General features: G+C 40.6%; 1 protein-coding gene across 5 annotated transcripts in view; it reads right to left on the bottom strand.

Moving 5' to 3' along the window:
- Positions 1-17,055, bottom strand: part of WWP2 (WW domain containing E3 ubiquitin protein ligase 2) — a 145,735-nt gene that overhangs the window by 110,429 nt on the left and 18,251 nt on the right. For 4 of the 5 annotated variants that reach the window (XM_077888628.1, XM_077888636.1, XM_077888641.1 and 1 more), the window contains 3 exons: positions 10,653-10,737; positions 2,128-2,275; positions 1,660-1,781 (listed from right to left, as the gene is read on the bottom strand). In XM_077888628.1, the coding sequence (XP_077744754.1) occupies positions 1,660-1,781; positions 2,128-2,275; positions 10,653-10,722 (340 nt within the window). In that variant the 5' untranslated portion in view covers positions 10,723-10,737. Of the gene's footprint in view, positions 1-1,659; positions 1,782-1,858; positions 1,969-2,127; positions 2,276-10,652; positions 10,738-17,055 lie in introns of those variants that run through there. The other variant, XM_077888652.1, reaches the window with a different exon arrangement.

Raw genomic sequence — 17,055 nt, 5'->3', positions numbered from 1 at the left:
ACATTTCAAAAGGAAGCATGTTGCAAAATAATATGTTTATGTATAGTCTCAATTTTGTTTCATTGATATCCTAAATATTCATATTTGCACACAGGGAAAAGAAGTTCAGAAAAATACATATCAAAATGTTAATAATTGTCCCTAAGTACTGTGGTTTACAGGAGAATTTCATTTTCTTTGTGTGTCTGTGTTATTCTGTGTAATTTCCAGGTTTTCTACAATTATTTTTATAATCAAAAGCAAAAGTATGATGACAGAACAAATAAAGGAGAAAAAAAAAAGACAGTCATACTAGTTGCTGATCTTTTTTTTTTTTTTTTTTTTTTTAGTTGCTGATCTTAATGTGAGAATGTCCACAAGTGTATTTCCAAATGACATAATAAATGTAATCTTCCTTGATAATCAAATTATAAAAGGCATATTAGAGTGAGGAGATAAACCATCAAGGACTTCCTTACAGAATTAAAATAGAGGCATATTCCTGATTTTAAACAATTCCTGAAGCTGGAGTGGGTTTGCCACAGCTCTGTGTGCCCAGCAGAAGGACCAGAGGAGCCCCCAAGTACCACTTGAGTGGCCTGTCAGAAAGGACAGGCCCATGGGGCACCTGGGTGGCTCAGTGGTTGAGCATCTATCTACCTTTGGCTCAGGGAATGATCCTGGGGTCCCAGGATCGAGTCCCACATCAGGCTCCCTGCACGGAGCCTACTTCTCCCTCTGTCTCTGCTTCTCTCTCTCTCTGTGTCTCTCATGAATAAATGAATAAAATCTTAAAGAAAGAAAGAAAGAAAGAAAGAAAGAAAGAAAGAAAGAAAGAAAGAAAGAAAGAAAGAAAGAACGAACAGACTCAGAAAGAAAAGACTCTTGAATCAAGGCGGCACTCACCCTGGGACCCAATGCTCCCCACCCCCACACCTCTCTTAAGTTAAATCCACTTTCAGAAAATATTTTCTAGACAGCAGACATCAAGAGAAAAAGGAGCCTTTCTTTCCGTGGCATTCCCTCACCACATATGGTACTGCTCTCAATAGAGGCTTTATGAGGGAGGGTCCAGATACCACAGCCACGGGTTATGCTACTGACCACAAGCACCATAAAGAGACGTCAGGATTTACATTTCCATGCAGCAGAGGCACCCTGAATAATTAAGACAGAGCTTCCATCACATTCCAATATCCAGTAAACATTTACGGAGTGCCTACTAAGCACAAGGCACTATTTGTAACACCATCCCCCCCTACACACACCACACACACACACACACACACACACACAGCTTCTTTCTTCTGCTCGAGGACTCAGACTAGGAATGATTTAGGCTGGAGGCATCAGACAGTGTGATTCCACATGTCACATGCCTCCTGGATTAGGAAAAGAGGAGCAGAGGCAGAGGGACACATCAGAAAGGATCAAGGGGACTTATCACTGCATCCCATCAGTAGGCCGGGGGACAAAGGAGGCTGAATGCCGCAGTGCAGACCTAGAGGAGCTCTTGCCTTCCTAAAAGGGGAACAGTCCCTGTGGCCCCTGTGGCCCCTGGGCCTGGAGGAAACTGCATCACCAGGTCTATCCATGCTGTGTTAGAGAAATCCAAGCCTTCCAATTCTTCTCCCCACCCCCACAAACGAATCGCATCCGCCACCCCTTCATCATACGTACTTTTGCCTCCATTGTTCTTCAGGACATTAGAGAGGTTGACAGAGGCTGTGCCTAGCAGTTCATTTCTCAAAGTATGGCAGCTCCAGACCTTCAAATCTAAATGACTCTGGGCCGTGACATTCCTGGAAAACAGATACTTGATTGATCAAATCCGAGCATACTGGTCTCTCACAACTTAGGAGAAAACAGATAAACCTACTGCTGACATCTTGGAGGGAGGGAGAAGCCTCCAACAGGAAGACACTAACGTGTGTACTCTTTCCCCCACCAAGCTGACCCTGTAACCATCTAGCTAATAATGAATGCTCTGTGAGCTCAATGATGTAAAAACACCTGAAGAGAGGTCCCTTGGGTACCAAAGGCAGAAGAGTTAGGGGCATCACAGGAAACCTGTATCCCCCGCAACCCTCTTGGAACACCTTCTCTCTTTCCCCCGTGTTACTGCAAAGAGAAAGGACTTTCTCTTACAAGATGATGATCTCATTCCAGAGAAGCTCGGAGCTCCCGATTCGCTTCCCAGTCTTCTTGGTCTCACTGGGGAGTCCATCCACTGCCACCTCCACAAATGAGTTTATTCGAGGTTGACGATTATGCACCTTGGGCTTTGCTGACACCACTGGACAGGAAAGGAAGGAAAAGTCAAAAATGAGTCTCAGGGCTCCCTGTTGCCCCCCTGTGGCAGAGGTTCTCACTCTTTTTTGTTGTTTCTTCTAAAAAATAAGTTTTGGAATTTTTCTGATCCTAAAAAAATTACTTTTTTAAAAATGTGAGGATATCTTAAAAATATGAAGCATAAGAAAAAAAAAGCACTCCTCACCTGAAAATACTGGGATAATTATCATTAAGATGTTGGCAAATCCAGACTTTCCAGACTCTCATCTTTTATGCCCCCAATTCTTTAAGAATCTTCTCCTCCCAAAAATAAATTTGAAATGGCTGCAATATGAGCCAATAGTATAGGCGTGCCATAATTTAGTTAACTATTCTTTCAGTGCTGAATAATTGCTTCCAACTTTTCACTCTGGGAAAATCATCATGAATATATACATTTGCATGCAGTCGTGAGTATTCCTCCCAATGATATGAATGTTCTTTTAAAGTTCTTCAAACTGCTTAATTCCTTTGCAAAAAAAGATAAACCCATGTAGATGCCAATATATCCATTTCACCCCCACCGTGCAGAGTATAACATTTTTTCACTATTTGCAATCAAAGAGGTAAAAAAAGAAATCATACAAATTAAGTAAGATTTAAAGAGCACTTATGACACTAGGCTATGCACACATTATCTAATGACATCCTTAAAACAAATCCATGAAGCAAGGAATATACCATCACCCTCATTTCATCCAAGAGGAAGCAGGCTTAGGGAAGTTAAGTCATTGCCTCAGGTGACAGAGCTAGGAAGCTTCAAACCAGGATGTGCACCCAGGCAACCCGACTCCACACCACGCTATATGTCATTATCAGGTTTTGCTTATTCTATTGTCGTTCTTCCATTACTAGTGAATCTGAATATGTTTTCCATGTGCTTGTCATCCATCTGCATTTCCTGTTCTATTTGTATCCTTCATGTGGCAGCATTTCTGATGTTTATTTGGTACCGGCAAACCGAGCTCACCAAGCATGCACCCAGGGGCAGGTAATCATCTCTTACAGCATGCATTAGCCATGGTGGAAACTCCAGGTCTCTGGGATGGAATACACCTAAGACAGCCTCCAACCCATGCCCCAAATGAGAGCATGTGACTGGCATTTATTACCCATGAAGCAAAACTGAGCAAACCTCTCCCTCCCAGGCCCTTCTGAGAGGTGAGAGTCCCGTAAGGGTTAACAACTTGACAAAGGACAAACCTACCTCTGGATTCTTTTAGCAATACCTGTCTTTTCCCGGCTCAAAAGAACAGTAGAGAGCAAGTCAAAGAACAGTAGCAGCAAAGGTTGTGGCTAAGATTCAAAACCAATAAGGGACGGTACTAGGAGAAACAGGTTGTGGTGGTGCAAAATGTGGTCCAGAGTAGAAAACTGAAATACCTTTCACAGAGACCAAGGTTAACTGAGGCCACCTGGTGGTGTGGGAATAGCTCTGCACACAGACTCTTAAAAAGGGTCGGAGAGTGGGGGCTGACTAGTTATAATTATAGCCCTATCATTTCCATAGACAGTTTCTTTGAAATCAACAAGTTTCTAAGGAGCGCATGCGATGTGATGAGCACTGGGTATTATATAAGACTGATGAATCACTGAACTCTACCTCTGAAACTAATAATAACTATATGTTAATTAATTGAATTTAAATTTAAAAAAAAAAAAAAAAAAAAACAGGGGATCCCTGGGTAGCTCAGTGGTTTGGCGCCTGCCTTTGGCCCAGGGCGCGATCCTGGAGTCCCGGGATCGAGTTCCGCGTTGGGCTCCTGGCATGGAGCCTGCTTCTCCCTCCTCCTGTGTCTCTGCCTCTCTCTCTCTCTATGTCTATCATAAATAATAAATAAATAAATATTTTTTAAAAATAATAAATAACAAATAAATTTTTTTTAATTAAAAAAAAAGAAATCAACAAGTTCAAACCCTTCATTTAATAGTTGGGCCCAGGGATCCCTGGGTGGCGCAGCGGTTTGGCGCCTGCCTTTGGCCCAGGGCGCGATCCTGGAGACGCAGGATCGAATCCCACGTCAGGCTCCCGGTGCATGGAGCCTGCTTCTCCCTCTGCCTGTGTCTCTGCCTCTCTCTCTCTCTCTCTCTCTCTGTGACTATCATAAATAAATAAAATCTTTAAAAAAAAAAAAAAATAGTTGGGCCCATTAAAGACCAGAGAGGTGAAATAACATACCCCAAATCAGGGAGCTCTCAGGCCAATTCTTGGAACTCTATCATGTTTCCTTTGTTCTTCTAGCTTTTTCCAAGGTTTTTTCGTTTGCTTAGGGGTTTGATTTTTTTCTAGTATTTTTACTTTCTTTTTTATTTTTACATAATTTCAGATGTTTAGAAAAGTTGCAACAAAAATAGAAAGAATTCCTATAAGCTCTTCACCTAAGGGTCACCAAATATTAACTTGCTACTATATTTGCTTTCCTATTCTCTTTCTCTCTCTCATACGCCTACACACTTGTTCCTGAAACTTTGAGAGTTTTAGATTCTGTGCCCCTTTTCTTCTAAATACTTCAGTGTATATTTCTAAGAACAAAGACATTTTCTGTAATACCATAGTATAATCATTAGCATGGAGAAATTTAACATCCTTTAAAACGGTGATCTAATGTACAGACCTTATTTAAAAGTTTGTTAAATGTGCTATTAATGTCCATTATAGCAAAAGTGAAAAGAAAGGTCCAGAACCCAATCACACTTGATAGTTTTATTTTGAAGTTTCCAATCTACAGAAAAGGTTAAAGAATAAGACAATAAATAACTGTATACTCTGCAGCAACTATCATTTTGCCACATTTGCTTTAAAAAAAAAAAAAAGACTTTTTTTTCTTTCTTAAATAGGTCCTTTCTTTCTTTCTTTCTTTCTTTCTTTCTTTCTTTCTTTCTTTCTTTCTTTCAAGTTATCTCTATGCCCAATGTGGGGCTTAAACTCACAACCCCAAGATCAAGAGTCATGTGCTCTCTACTGACCAGGCCAGCTAGGCACCTCACCACATTTGTTTTGTTGGGGTTTGTTTTTCTTTTTTTTTTCCTATGTGTATGTCAGTATCATTGCTATTTAATAGAGAACTTCAGTGATAAGGAAAAGTTCTATGCCAGTGTAGTCCAATGCATTGCCATGATATATGTGGCTACTGAACCCGTGGAATATGACTAGTATGACTGAGGATTTAAATTTCAAATTTAATCTAATTTTAATCTTAACATAAATAGTTTTGTGTGGCTATAGTGGCTATCTTAATGGATAGCGCAGGATACAGATATATGGTATCTATGTCTATATATGTGCATAGTCATGCACATACCTGCAAACTTTTTTTGGTTATTTATTTGAAGGTTGTAGACACTGTGACCAATGAACATTAAATACTTCCAGAATACAACCCTTAAGAATAAGGACATTCTATACATTGTACACTTGAAACTAACATAACACTGTATGTTAATTACACTTCAATTAAAAAAAAAAAAAAATAAGGAGCGGTTCCCAGCTGGCTCAGTTGTAGAGCATGCAACTCTTCATCTCGTAGTTGTGAGTTTGAGCCCCAAGCTGGGCATAGAGTTTACTTGAAAAAGAAAAGAAAAAAAAAAAAAAAAGAAGGAAAAAAAGAAAGGAAAGAAAGAGAAAGAGAGAACTTAATCTCAGGTTCATGTGAGCTCAAGGCCCAAGTTACTTTCCACATTGGGCATGGAGTCTATTTTAAAAAAGAAAAGAAGAGACACTCTCCCACCTAACCACACCACTACCTGAAAAAAATTTAGTCACTACCTCTATCATTTGATATTCATTACATATTAAAATTTCCCCAATTGTTTCAAATATATTTGTTAAGAGCTGCTTTCCTTGAACTCAGGATCCAATCAAGACGAGCAAATTGCATTTGGCTGCTGGCTCCTTAATCTTTTAAAATCTAGAATGCTCTCCCTTCTTTTTCCTTGACAGTGACTTTTAAAGACTTCCACCAGCTGTCTCACAGAATGCACCAAATTCTGTATTTTTCTGATATTTTGAAAGTTTCTTGTTCTTAAAACACAAGCCAAAATAAACGCCTCAACATACAAGCAGGTTTTTCTGGAAAGTTTATTTACTGTTTGATGAAATATAAATGCCAATTTCATATCTTCACATATAATTTAGCTTTTAAAGTTAATAAATAAGGCAAAAAAAAAAAAATCACACATGGCCAAAGTTATACCCTTGAAAAGCTCTTAGGAAGGCACAGAATAGAATCTGATATACTGTCTTTCAATAGGTTCCCACCAGTTTTTGCTTTATTGGGCTGGTTTTCAGTGATGAGTTTCTCAGTGCTTCTTGAGTTAAGTATCAGATAAAAGAACTCACTTATGTTTAAGGGCCTTGCTGTATTTTAAAAGTGTATTTTAAGGCAACCAAGTGGCTCAGTCAGTTAAGCCTCTGCTTTTAGCTCAAGTCATGATCCCAGAGTCCTAGGACTGAGCCCCGGGTCAGGCTCCCTGCTCCATGGGGAGCCTGCTTCTCCCTCTGTATCTGCCTCCCTCTCTCTTTGTCTCTCATGAATAAATAAATAAAATATTTTTTAAAAAATAAGTAAAAGTGTATTTTAAAACTATAGGAGTGCATTACAGAGAGGTAGAAGGAAATTGAGGCAAAGAAAGGGAGCAGCATGGTCACATCTCCCAAAATACACGACAGGCTCTCTCAGTGAAACACGTGAGAGGAACCAGCCACACCATTTATTTTGTTATTTCTCTTTCCCTCTATCCCTACTATTTTCTTCAATGGTATGAAAGGATCTCTCTAGGTTAAATGTCTATGTAATCAGAGGCACCTATATTATCAAGTTAGCTCTTTCCACACTAGTAAAAATTCACATTGAGGAAAGGCAAACAGAGAAATCTTTACAAGTCAAATGTGTTCCTGAACACTATGGCCCCAAACAGGGACTTCATTATGTCACTAGATTCTATGGACAGGCTTCTGTTTTATCCTAGACTTGCTAATTATTAGGCAAGTAGTAAAACCTAAAGTCCCAAATTCAAAACCCTATCAAGTTCACTCTAATACTTCTCCCTCGTCAAGAGGACTAGAGCAACATGAGACATGAACAAAGATGATTAAAATGTATCAACACCATTTTTTTAAAAGTCAGTAAGAGGGGACGCCTGAGTGGCTCAGCGGTTGAGCATTTGCCTTCAGCTCAGGGCATGATCCTGGGTCCAGAGATCAAGTCCTACATCTGGCTCCCTGGGGGGAGCCTGCTTCTCCGTCTGCCTCTCTCTTTGTGTCTCTCATGAATAAATAAATAAAATCTTTAAAATAAATAAATAAAAGTCAGTAAGAAACCAGCAGAGAATATGAACACACAATTCACAGAAAAGGAAATCCAAATTTCCCTTAAACATAGGATGTTAAACATAATTTATAATTAAAGAAATATGAAATAAAACTGCTGAAAAAAGTTATTTTTACCAATCAGACTGGCAAAGATAATAAATAAATAAATAGATAGATAGATAGATAGATAGATAGATAGATAAATGTCTGACAATACACTGTGTTGGTAAAGATGTGGGGAAACAGGCACTCTCCTGCACCGCTAGAAGGGTATTCCTTCCAAGGGAAGCAACCTGGCTTTCAAGATTACACAATCATATCCCCTTTGATGTATCTTAGAAGGGACACACAAGAAACTGATATATTGGGGATCCCTGGGTGGCTCAGTGGTTTAGAGCCTGCCTTTGGCCCAGCGTGTGATCCTGAAGTCCCGAATCAAGTCCCATGTTGGGCTCCCTGCATGGAGCTTGCTTCTCCCTCTGCCTGTGTCTCTGCCTCTTTCTCTCTCTGTGTGTCTCTCATGAATAAATAAATAAAATCTTTAAAAAAAAAAAAAAAGAAAAGAAAGAAAGAAAAGAAACTGGTATATTAGTTTCCTCCAAGGATGAGCACTGAGGAGCTGGAGGGAAGGAAACAATCTTAAGGCTGATAAACAGATAAAAGAAATGAGTAACATTTATATTTCAGAAATCATAATTTAAAAAATGATGAGACACAAAGGGTTGCAGAAGGGGAAGCAGGCAGGGGGTTGGGGTGACTGGGTGACGGGGACTGAGGAGAGCACTTGATGGGATGAGCACTGGTTGTTATACTATACGTTGGCAAATCAAACTTCAATAAAAACAAATAATTTTTTTAAAAAAACCAACTAAAAATAAAATAAATTAAATTAAATTAAAAAATAATGAGACAATTTTGCCTCCAAATGACCGTGTATCTGAGCTCTGATACTCAGCACTGTTCCCCAAGCATCTCTCAGTTCCATGACTCCTCTGCAGAGCTAAGGCCACCAAAGCAACCTGTCATTCAAGGAATATTCACTGACAGCCCACTATGTATCCAGTACTATTCTGTGTCACTGGGTTTTCAAAAGTAACGAAAATAGAGAAAAATTCCTATTTTTGTGTTTACATTCTACTGAAGGAGACAGTCAATAAAGGAAATACATAAAAATATGTACTGTGTTGGGACGCCTGGGTGGCTCAGGCACTAGAGCCTCCAACTCCTGATTTTTGGCTCAGATTGTGCTTTCAGGGTCATGAAGTTGAGCCCCTAGTCGGGCTCTGCATTGGGCTCAGTCTGCTCGTCCCTCTCTCTGCTCCTTCCCCAACTTGTGCAGTTTCTCTCTCTCTCTCTCTCTCTCTCTCTCTCAAATAATCTTAAAAAATACATATGTGTGCTGTGTTAAATGGTGACAAGCCTAAGAAGACAAATATAAAGTAGTGAAGGGGACAGACATGAGGAAGTGGGGTGTGGGGGAGGCTACAGGTGGATCAGGGAGGCCTGGCTGAAGAGGGTGACTTTTGAGTAAAGACCTAAAGAGAGTAAGGAAGCAAACCAGGTAATCGTCTGGCCCCAAAGCATTCCACTCGAAGGGAACAGCAAGTGCAAAGGCTCAGAGGTGGGAGTATGCCCAGTATAGTCCCTGAAGAGCAAAGAGGCCATGTGGCTACAGCAGGGTCTAGGTAGAAGAGTAACAGGAAATGAGAAATGGGAGTGATGGGTGGGGTCCCATCATGTGGGACCTTTAGCTTTTATTGGGTGAGATGGAGAGCCAGTTGTGAACATGTTTAAGCCCTTGACATGCCTGCTATGTGACCCACAGAATGAAGTAGGGCAAAGGACAGAAGCAGGGAGACTACTGCCTTCATCGAGGGTAGAGATGAAGGCAGCTCATGGGATGGTGGGGGTGGTGAGAAGAGGTTGAACGACAGTTGCATTCCGAAGACAGACAGACATGGCCAGGTTCACAGCTGGCTGAGCGTAGGATATGATAAAGGAAAACCAGGAGCTTACATGGCTACTAAACATTCAAGTGGAATGACAAGTGGGCTACTAGAGATACAAAATCTGGAAATCTATCAATGGAAAGGCCCAGGCTGGAGACATAATTTTGGCAGTAGTGACCTTATTATTGGTGGCATTTAAAGCCATGAGGTTGGGGGGCACCTGCATGGTGTGGCCAGTTAAGTATCTGACTCTGGATTTCAGCTCAGGTCCTGAGATCAGGTAGCTGGGCTTCTGCTAAGCACGAGCATGTCAAAGTTTCTCTCTCCCTCTGCCCTTCCCCACTGTGTGTGCTCGCTCTCTCAAATAAATAAATAAAGTCATGAGGTTGGATGAGATTAACCTAGGGAATGAGTATCGATAGGAAAGGGTTCTGGGGCATCACAGAATCACCATTTTCAACAATTTTTGCCAAAAGTTCCTTTTATCGTTCTTCTTTAAGAATTCTAGCTATAGGGGATCCCTGGGTGGCTCAGCAGTTTGGCGCCTGCCTTTGGCCCAGGGCGCGATCCTGCAGTCCCGGGATTGAGTCCCGCATCAGGCTCCTGGCATGGAGCCTGTTTCTCCCTCCTGTGTCTCTGCCTCTCTCTCTATCATAAATAAATAAATAAATCTTTAAAAGAAAAAAAAAAAAAAAAGGAATTCTAGCTATAGGGCAGCCCTGGTGGCCCAGCAGTTTAGTGCCACCTTCAGCCCGGGGTGTGATCCTGGAGACCCAGGATCAAGTCCCACGTCAGGCTCCCTGCATGGAGCCTGCTTCTCCCTCTGCCTGTGTTTCTCCCTCTCTCTCTCTCTCTCTCTGTGTCTCTCATGAATAAATAAATAAAATATTTTTAAAAAAGGAAGAAAGAAAGAAAAAATAGAATTCTAGTTACAACATGGTCACCCTATGAGAATAAATAGTTCACATTCCTAAGCTGTTTCACAGTGTTTGGCTCTCACACCCAGGTGGGCATACCCCTGCCTTTTCCTCAAAGATTGGGCTGGGCCTCAAATAGTAAACATTTCACATGGTGCCACTCACCTTTCAAAGTCAGCTGAGACTTCTCAAAAGGCAGGGCCACTCCTGGCCGGCTGGAGCTAGCAGATGCCATGTCATCACCAGAAAACTGCAAGATGAGCAACAGTAGGTTTAGAGGATACCTGGAAAGAAATTAAAGAACTGCACCCAACTTTCATATTTGAGTTGAAAGAGATGAACCAAGAAAATATAAACATCCAAGCAACTTCTGTCGGGGTGGAGGCTGTCTGTCTTCTAATGACTCCTGAGCCTAGATGGGTCTCTGCTCAACTAGGAAGGGCGCACGATGTCACCATTTACAGGAGAGAGCCTAATATAACACTCTCAAAAAGAAAGTCACAGTTCAACAGTTAAAAAAAAAAAAAATCCAGTTTCATAAATCAACAAAGGATATACACAGAGGGGTGCCTGGGTGGCTCAGTTGAGTAAGCAACAGACTCTAGACTTAGGCTCAGGTCATGATCTCAGGGTTGTGAGATCAAGCCCTGAGTCTGGCTCCACACTGAGTATAGAAACCTGCTTGGGATCCTCTCTCTCTCCCTCTCCCTCTGCCCCCCCTTCACTATTGTGTGCATACTCTCTCTGTACAATAAATAAAAAGAAATAAATAAGTAAATAATAAATAAAAAGATATACAAATGGCCAATGAGCCTATTCTTGACATCATTAGCCATCAGGCATCCAGGTCACTCGTCTTGGCCAGAAGCCTTGCGTTTTGAATAGATCTTTTACTCATATAACAATTTTGTGACATTATCCTTTGTCATCTGAAAAATATTGGTTCACTGAGCTATGCAGATACTCCAAATGTTGACATTTCATTATACACTATCAAAAAAAAGCACATTTGTGAATGTCACCACTGATCTTCTCAAACAGATCTTTAAGCATTGGGAAACTGTCAAGTTCTTAGTGGCAGATATAAGCGTTCCAAAATTCTTTTTTTTTTTTCCAAAATTCTGATTTTCACTTTAAAAACTCATATTTTGGGGGGATCCCTGGGTGGCGCAGCGGTTTGGCGCCTGCCTTTGGCCCAGGGCGCGATCCTGGAGACCCGGGATCGAATCCCACATCAGGCTCCTGGTGCATGGAGCCTGCTTCTCCCTCTGCCTATGTCTCTGCCTCTCTCTCTCTCTCTCTCTCTGTGACTATCATAAATAAATAAAAAAATTAAAAAAAATAAAAAAAAAAATAAAAATAAAAATAAAAATAAAAACTCATATTTTATCATTGGCAACAAATACTGTCAGTTGTTTTCCTTCAAGTGACAGGCTCACTTCATTCATCTTGAAGACTGTCTGCCAAATACCCAAATCTAGTAACTTCAGTTCGTTCGTGTTTTTTTTTTTTTAAGCAAAAAGAGTATTTCATAAAAAAGCAATTCAGCTCTCAATTCAAAACTCACACAAGTGCTTTTTCTCAAGACAATCATTATTTCAGTATGCAGAAGTGCCTGCCCTAGGCATATTTCCCATTTCATCACACAGAATATTTAAAAAGACATGTACAAGAGTCAAGGCTTAATAAAATTAATCATTTTCACTGTTTCATCTAGCACATTCTTAAGTGAAACTGGCTTTTTGTTCTCTTTTTACTGAGTGTGCTGTGGTGAGGAATACAATGACAACAGCTCAGATTTGTGGCACTGCCCTGAATCAAACTATGGCAACAACGGTTTTACTCACCTTTGCTTTTGCATCACCAGGGCAAATATGATCACAGGGAAAAAGGCAAATAAATTATTACAAAAATAGTTTTGATTTTCAAGTCTCAAGAGGCCACCAGAGGTCAAAGGATCCCATCTGAGAACTGATATTCTAAAAACACTAAGAAAGGGCAGCTTGAGTGGCTCAGTGGTTTAGCATAGCTTTCAGCTCAGGGTGTGATCCTGGAGACCCGGGATCCAGTCCCATGTCGGGCTCCTTGCATGGAGCCTGCTTCTCCCTCTGTCTGTGTATCTGCCTCTCTCTCTCTCTCTGTCTCATGAATAAATAAAATATTTTTAAAAAATAAAAATAAAAACACTAAGTCCTACTCTATTCACCATCATTAATATTTTCTTTCACTCTACTTAATTTCTGATCTCTCCTCCAACTTCCTATTCTGAAGAGTTGTTCATCCTTAAAACATGGTTAAGTCCCCACATGACTCTAAGGATGGAAGCCCTTTACAGGAGGATGAAACATAGCTACCATGAAGTCACACTGATTTTAACATTTTCCATAGCTAAAGTCAAATAATTTCATACTACAAGATTTTAGCCAAAACAAAAGTGTGCCTTATTTAGAAGGCATATCCAGTCTAAAAAAAATTGTAACTGGGGCAGCCAGCGGTTTAGCACCGCCTTCGGCCCAGGGCCTGATCCTAGAGACCCAGGATAGAGTCCCCTGTCGGGCTCCCTGCATGGAGCCTGCTTCTCCCTCTGCCTGTGTCTCTGCCTCTCTCTGTGTGTCTCTCATGAATAAATAAATAAAATCTTTTTTAAAAACGTGTAGGGGATCCCCTGGTGGTTCAGCAGTTTGGCGACTGCCTTTGGCCCAGGGCGCGATCCTGGAGTCCCGGGATCAAGTCCAACGTCAGGCTCCCAGCATGGAGCCTGCTTCTCCCTCTTCCTGTGTCTGCCTTTCTCTCTCTCTCTCTATGTCTATCATAAATAAATAAATCTTGAAAAAAAATAAAAAAAAAAAAATAAGAAAAATTGTAAGTGACTAGTTTTTTCTTAACTAGTCTTGAACAGGCATTTTACTTCAATCTTACATCTGGAGCAACAGGGAAACCTCTGAAAAGTTCTAGCAAACATATAGGAACACGATACTGAAACAAACATTATTCAAGTTCTTAAGACCAGACCTCTGTGTTATTAAATCCAATAGTGAATCCTCAGTCCTTGTCTTACATAACCTCTGAAAGCATCTGACATGACGGATTGATTGCTCTCTTCCTTGAAATGCTTTCTTCCGTTGGCTTCCAGGACATCACACCTGCCTGATGTTCCCCCTGCCTCTCAGGCTGCTCCTTCTCAGCTTCTTCACAGGCTCCCTCTCCCTTCTTCAACCTCTAACCATCAAAGTGTCCTACAACTTAGACTTTGCATATCTTCTGGTTATTTCATCTGGCCACATGGCTTCAAATACCATCCATTTGCTGACAATCCCAAATTGGTGTATCCAGTACAAACTTCACCCTTGAACCTCAGACCTTCTTTGTCTATTGACAAAATTGATCTGATATTCCTTTTTTTTTTTTTTTTGATCTGATATTCCCATTCAAAAATGCTCCTTAGCCTTCAGCATCTTGGTTAATGACAACTCTTTCTAACCAGTGGCTCAGGCCAAAATTCTGGGGCTCAACCCTGCTTCTCCTTTCCCTCCATACCCCACATACAATCTGTCAATAAATCCTGTTGGTTGGGGGCACCTGGGTGGCTCAGTCATTTGAACTCTTGATTTTGGCTCAGGTCATGATCTCCAGGTAGTAAGATCAAGCCTATGTTGGGCTCCCTGCTCAGCAGGTAGCCTATTTGAGATTCTTTCCCTCTCCCACTACCATTCCCCACCATGCTCTCTCTCTCCAAAATAAAACAAATAAATCTTTAATGTATATATATAGGATATAAATAAATAATATTTTAAATTTAAATATTTTATATTTATTTATTTATTCATGAGAGACACAAAGAGAGAGAGAGAGAGGCAGAGACACAGGCAGAGGGAGAAGCAGGCTCCATGCAGGGAACCTGATGTGGGACTCCATCCTAGGACTCCAGGATTGCACCCTGGGGCTGAAGGCAGGCACTCAACCGCTGAGCTGAGCCACCCAGGCATCCCTATATATTTATTACACACACACACACACACACACACACACACACACACTCTTTTGGCTCTACATTTAAAATATTCCTGAGTTCAAACATTTCTCTCCATCTCTATTGTCACTGTCTTGGTCTGAAGCCCTGTGATCTCTTACCCAGATTCTCATTTCTTCTGCTCAGACCCCTCTGCCCCTTCAATCTAATCTCTACACTCAACAGACTGATTTCTTTAAATATGTATGTCAGATTATAACACACTGCTATTCAAAACCATTCAGTGGCTTCCAGTCTACCTCAGAATAAAAGGCAAAGTCCTTAAAATGGACATCTTGTGTGATACAGTCCACACTCCTCTCTGACCTCACTTTTTTTCTCCCCATTTACTCCCTCCCCTGAAGCTACACAAGCCTTCATTCCATTGAACATGCCAGACATGCTCCTCTATTAGACTTCTACCCTTTCCATCTAGAATGATCTTTCCTCAGTTAACCATATATATGGTTTATTCCCTCACTCTCTCAGGCATTTACTCAAATGTCACTTTCTTTTTTTTTAAAGCTTTTTTTTATTTATTGGTAAGAGACAGAGAGAGGCACAGAGAGAAGCAGGCTCCATGCGGGGAGCCCGACGTGGGACTCGATCCTGGGTCTCCAGGATCATGCCCTGGGCTGAAGGTGGCGATAAACGGCTGCGCCACCAGGGCTGCCCTCAAATGTCACTTTCTTAAGAGGTGTTCCTGGACCACCTTATTACCCTTTCCACATACATTTGGACCCATCCTTCCTTTCACTTTTCCTCCCTAGTATTTATCACTTACATGACTTATATTGGTTTATTTATCGTCTCTCTCCTTCCCGTGGAATGTAAGATTCACAAGGGCTGAGATGTGTGTCCCATCTGTTAGCCCTGTAGCCCTGCTGTCTAAAACGATGCCTGGCTCTTTATAAGACCTCCATAAATGAGTGAATGATGAATGAATGAATTTGAACATCATTTCCTGAAACTTAAAATGATGATGTTTTGACTCTCTAGACTAAATGTTTTACAATAGACTAAATGTAAAACAATAAAAAGATCAACTCTCTCTTTCTACCCAGCAGATAAGCAGGAGATTAGAAGTCTGACCAAAAAAGTGTTGGTGAGTAGCTTTATACACTTCTGGGGACAAATCAGACAGTACCTGACAATCTCTGGAGAGTTAAAGATGCATACATTGCACCTGCCAGGAGTCCACTCCTAGGTATTCGCCAAGGGAAACATCTTCCAACACAGGCTAAAGAAGCCATGTTCAAAGATGTTCATCACGACAATGTTTATAATAGCAAAAATTTGTAAACAACCCAAATGTCCATCAATGGAGGAATGTATAAACCATATTTTTATAAAATGGGATGCTATATAATAGTTGAAATATATAAATTCGATCTCCAAGTATAAATCCCAAGTTATAATGCTAAAAGAAAAAAAAGAGCAAGTGAAAACCTAAAAGCACTCTGACACCATCCACATATGCTTAAACTTACACAGAATTGTATATGTATTGTATATATATATAATTGTATATATATTATATTGTATATAATATATTGTAATATTGCTGTGGTTGTATATATTTGTATATACAATTGCTGTATATATTGCTGTGGCCAAACGTCAATGGAATAAAAGTATAAGTGGCTGAGAAGTAACCACACCGAGGTGAGAACAGGAGCTACCTCTGAGGTAGCACAGAAGAGAACAGAGGAAATAGAGTAAGGAGAGAGGCCAAGGGAACTTCAATGTAACTAAAACATTTTGTCTTTTAAAGAAAAAGTTCTGAAGCAAATATGGCAAAATGTTAATATTCATTAAACCCAGATGGTGGTTTTTATGACTGTTTGTTATCTTATTCTCTGAACTATTTTACATGTTTGATCTTTCTCATAATTTAACAATACTGTTAAGGGGGGAGAAAGATCGCATCTTGAATAATGAAGGAAAAATTAATGATTATAAATTAAGCCTCAGAGCTTTCTGTAACAGAGGGAGGTTAAAGCACTACAAGCAAGAAATACATCATTTATAGACTTTAAAAATAAAAGAGTATTTTAAAAATCTTTACATCTATTAGGACTCTCTTTCCTAAGGCAACTCAACTGAGGGTAGTTTTTTTTGTTTTGTTTTGTTTTTTAAAGATATTTATTCATGAGAGACACAGAGAGGCAGAGACACAGGCAGAGGGAGAAATAGACTCCATGCAGGGAGCCTGATGTGGGACTCGATCCCGGGTCCTCAAGATCACGCCCTGATCCGAAGGCAGACGCTTAACCACTGAGCCACCCAGGCGTCCCAGTCCATAGTTATTTTAAATTCCCTGTGCACATCTGTGTCATCTCTGAGACTGGTTCTGAGGCTTGCTTTGTTTCTTCACGTTGCTTTTCTTTTAGCATGATTTTTTTAAAAATGTAATATAATTGTTTATTCTACAGAGAGAGAGAAAGCACACACGTGAGGAGTGGGGAGGGACAGAGGGAAAGGGAGAGACAGAGTCCAAAGCAGACTCACTGCTGGGTGCAGTGCCCTATATGGGGCTTGATCGCATGACCGTGGGAT

The sequence above is a fragment of the Canis aureus genome, chromosome 3, assembly GCF_053574225.1.
Source record: "Canis aureus isolate CA01 chromosome 3, VMU_Caureus_v.1.0, whole genome shotgun sequence".
Classification (NCBI taxonomy): domain Eukaryota; kingdom Metazoa; phylum Chordata; class Mammalia; order Carnivora; family Canidae; genus Canis; species Canis aureus.
The sequence above is the reverse complement of the archived record's forward strand: the minus strand, read 5'-3'. Positions and strand labels throughout refer to the sequence as shown.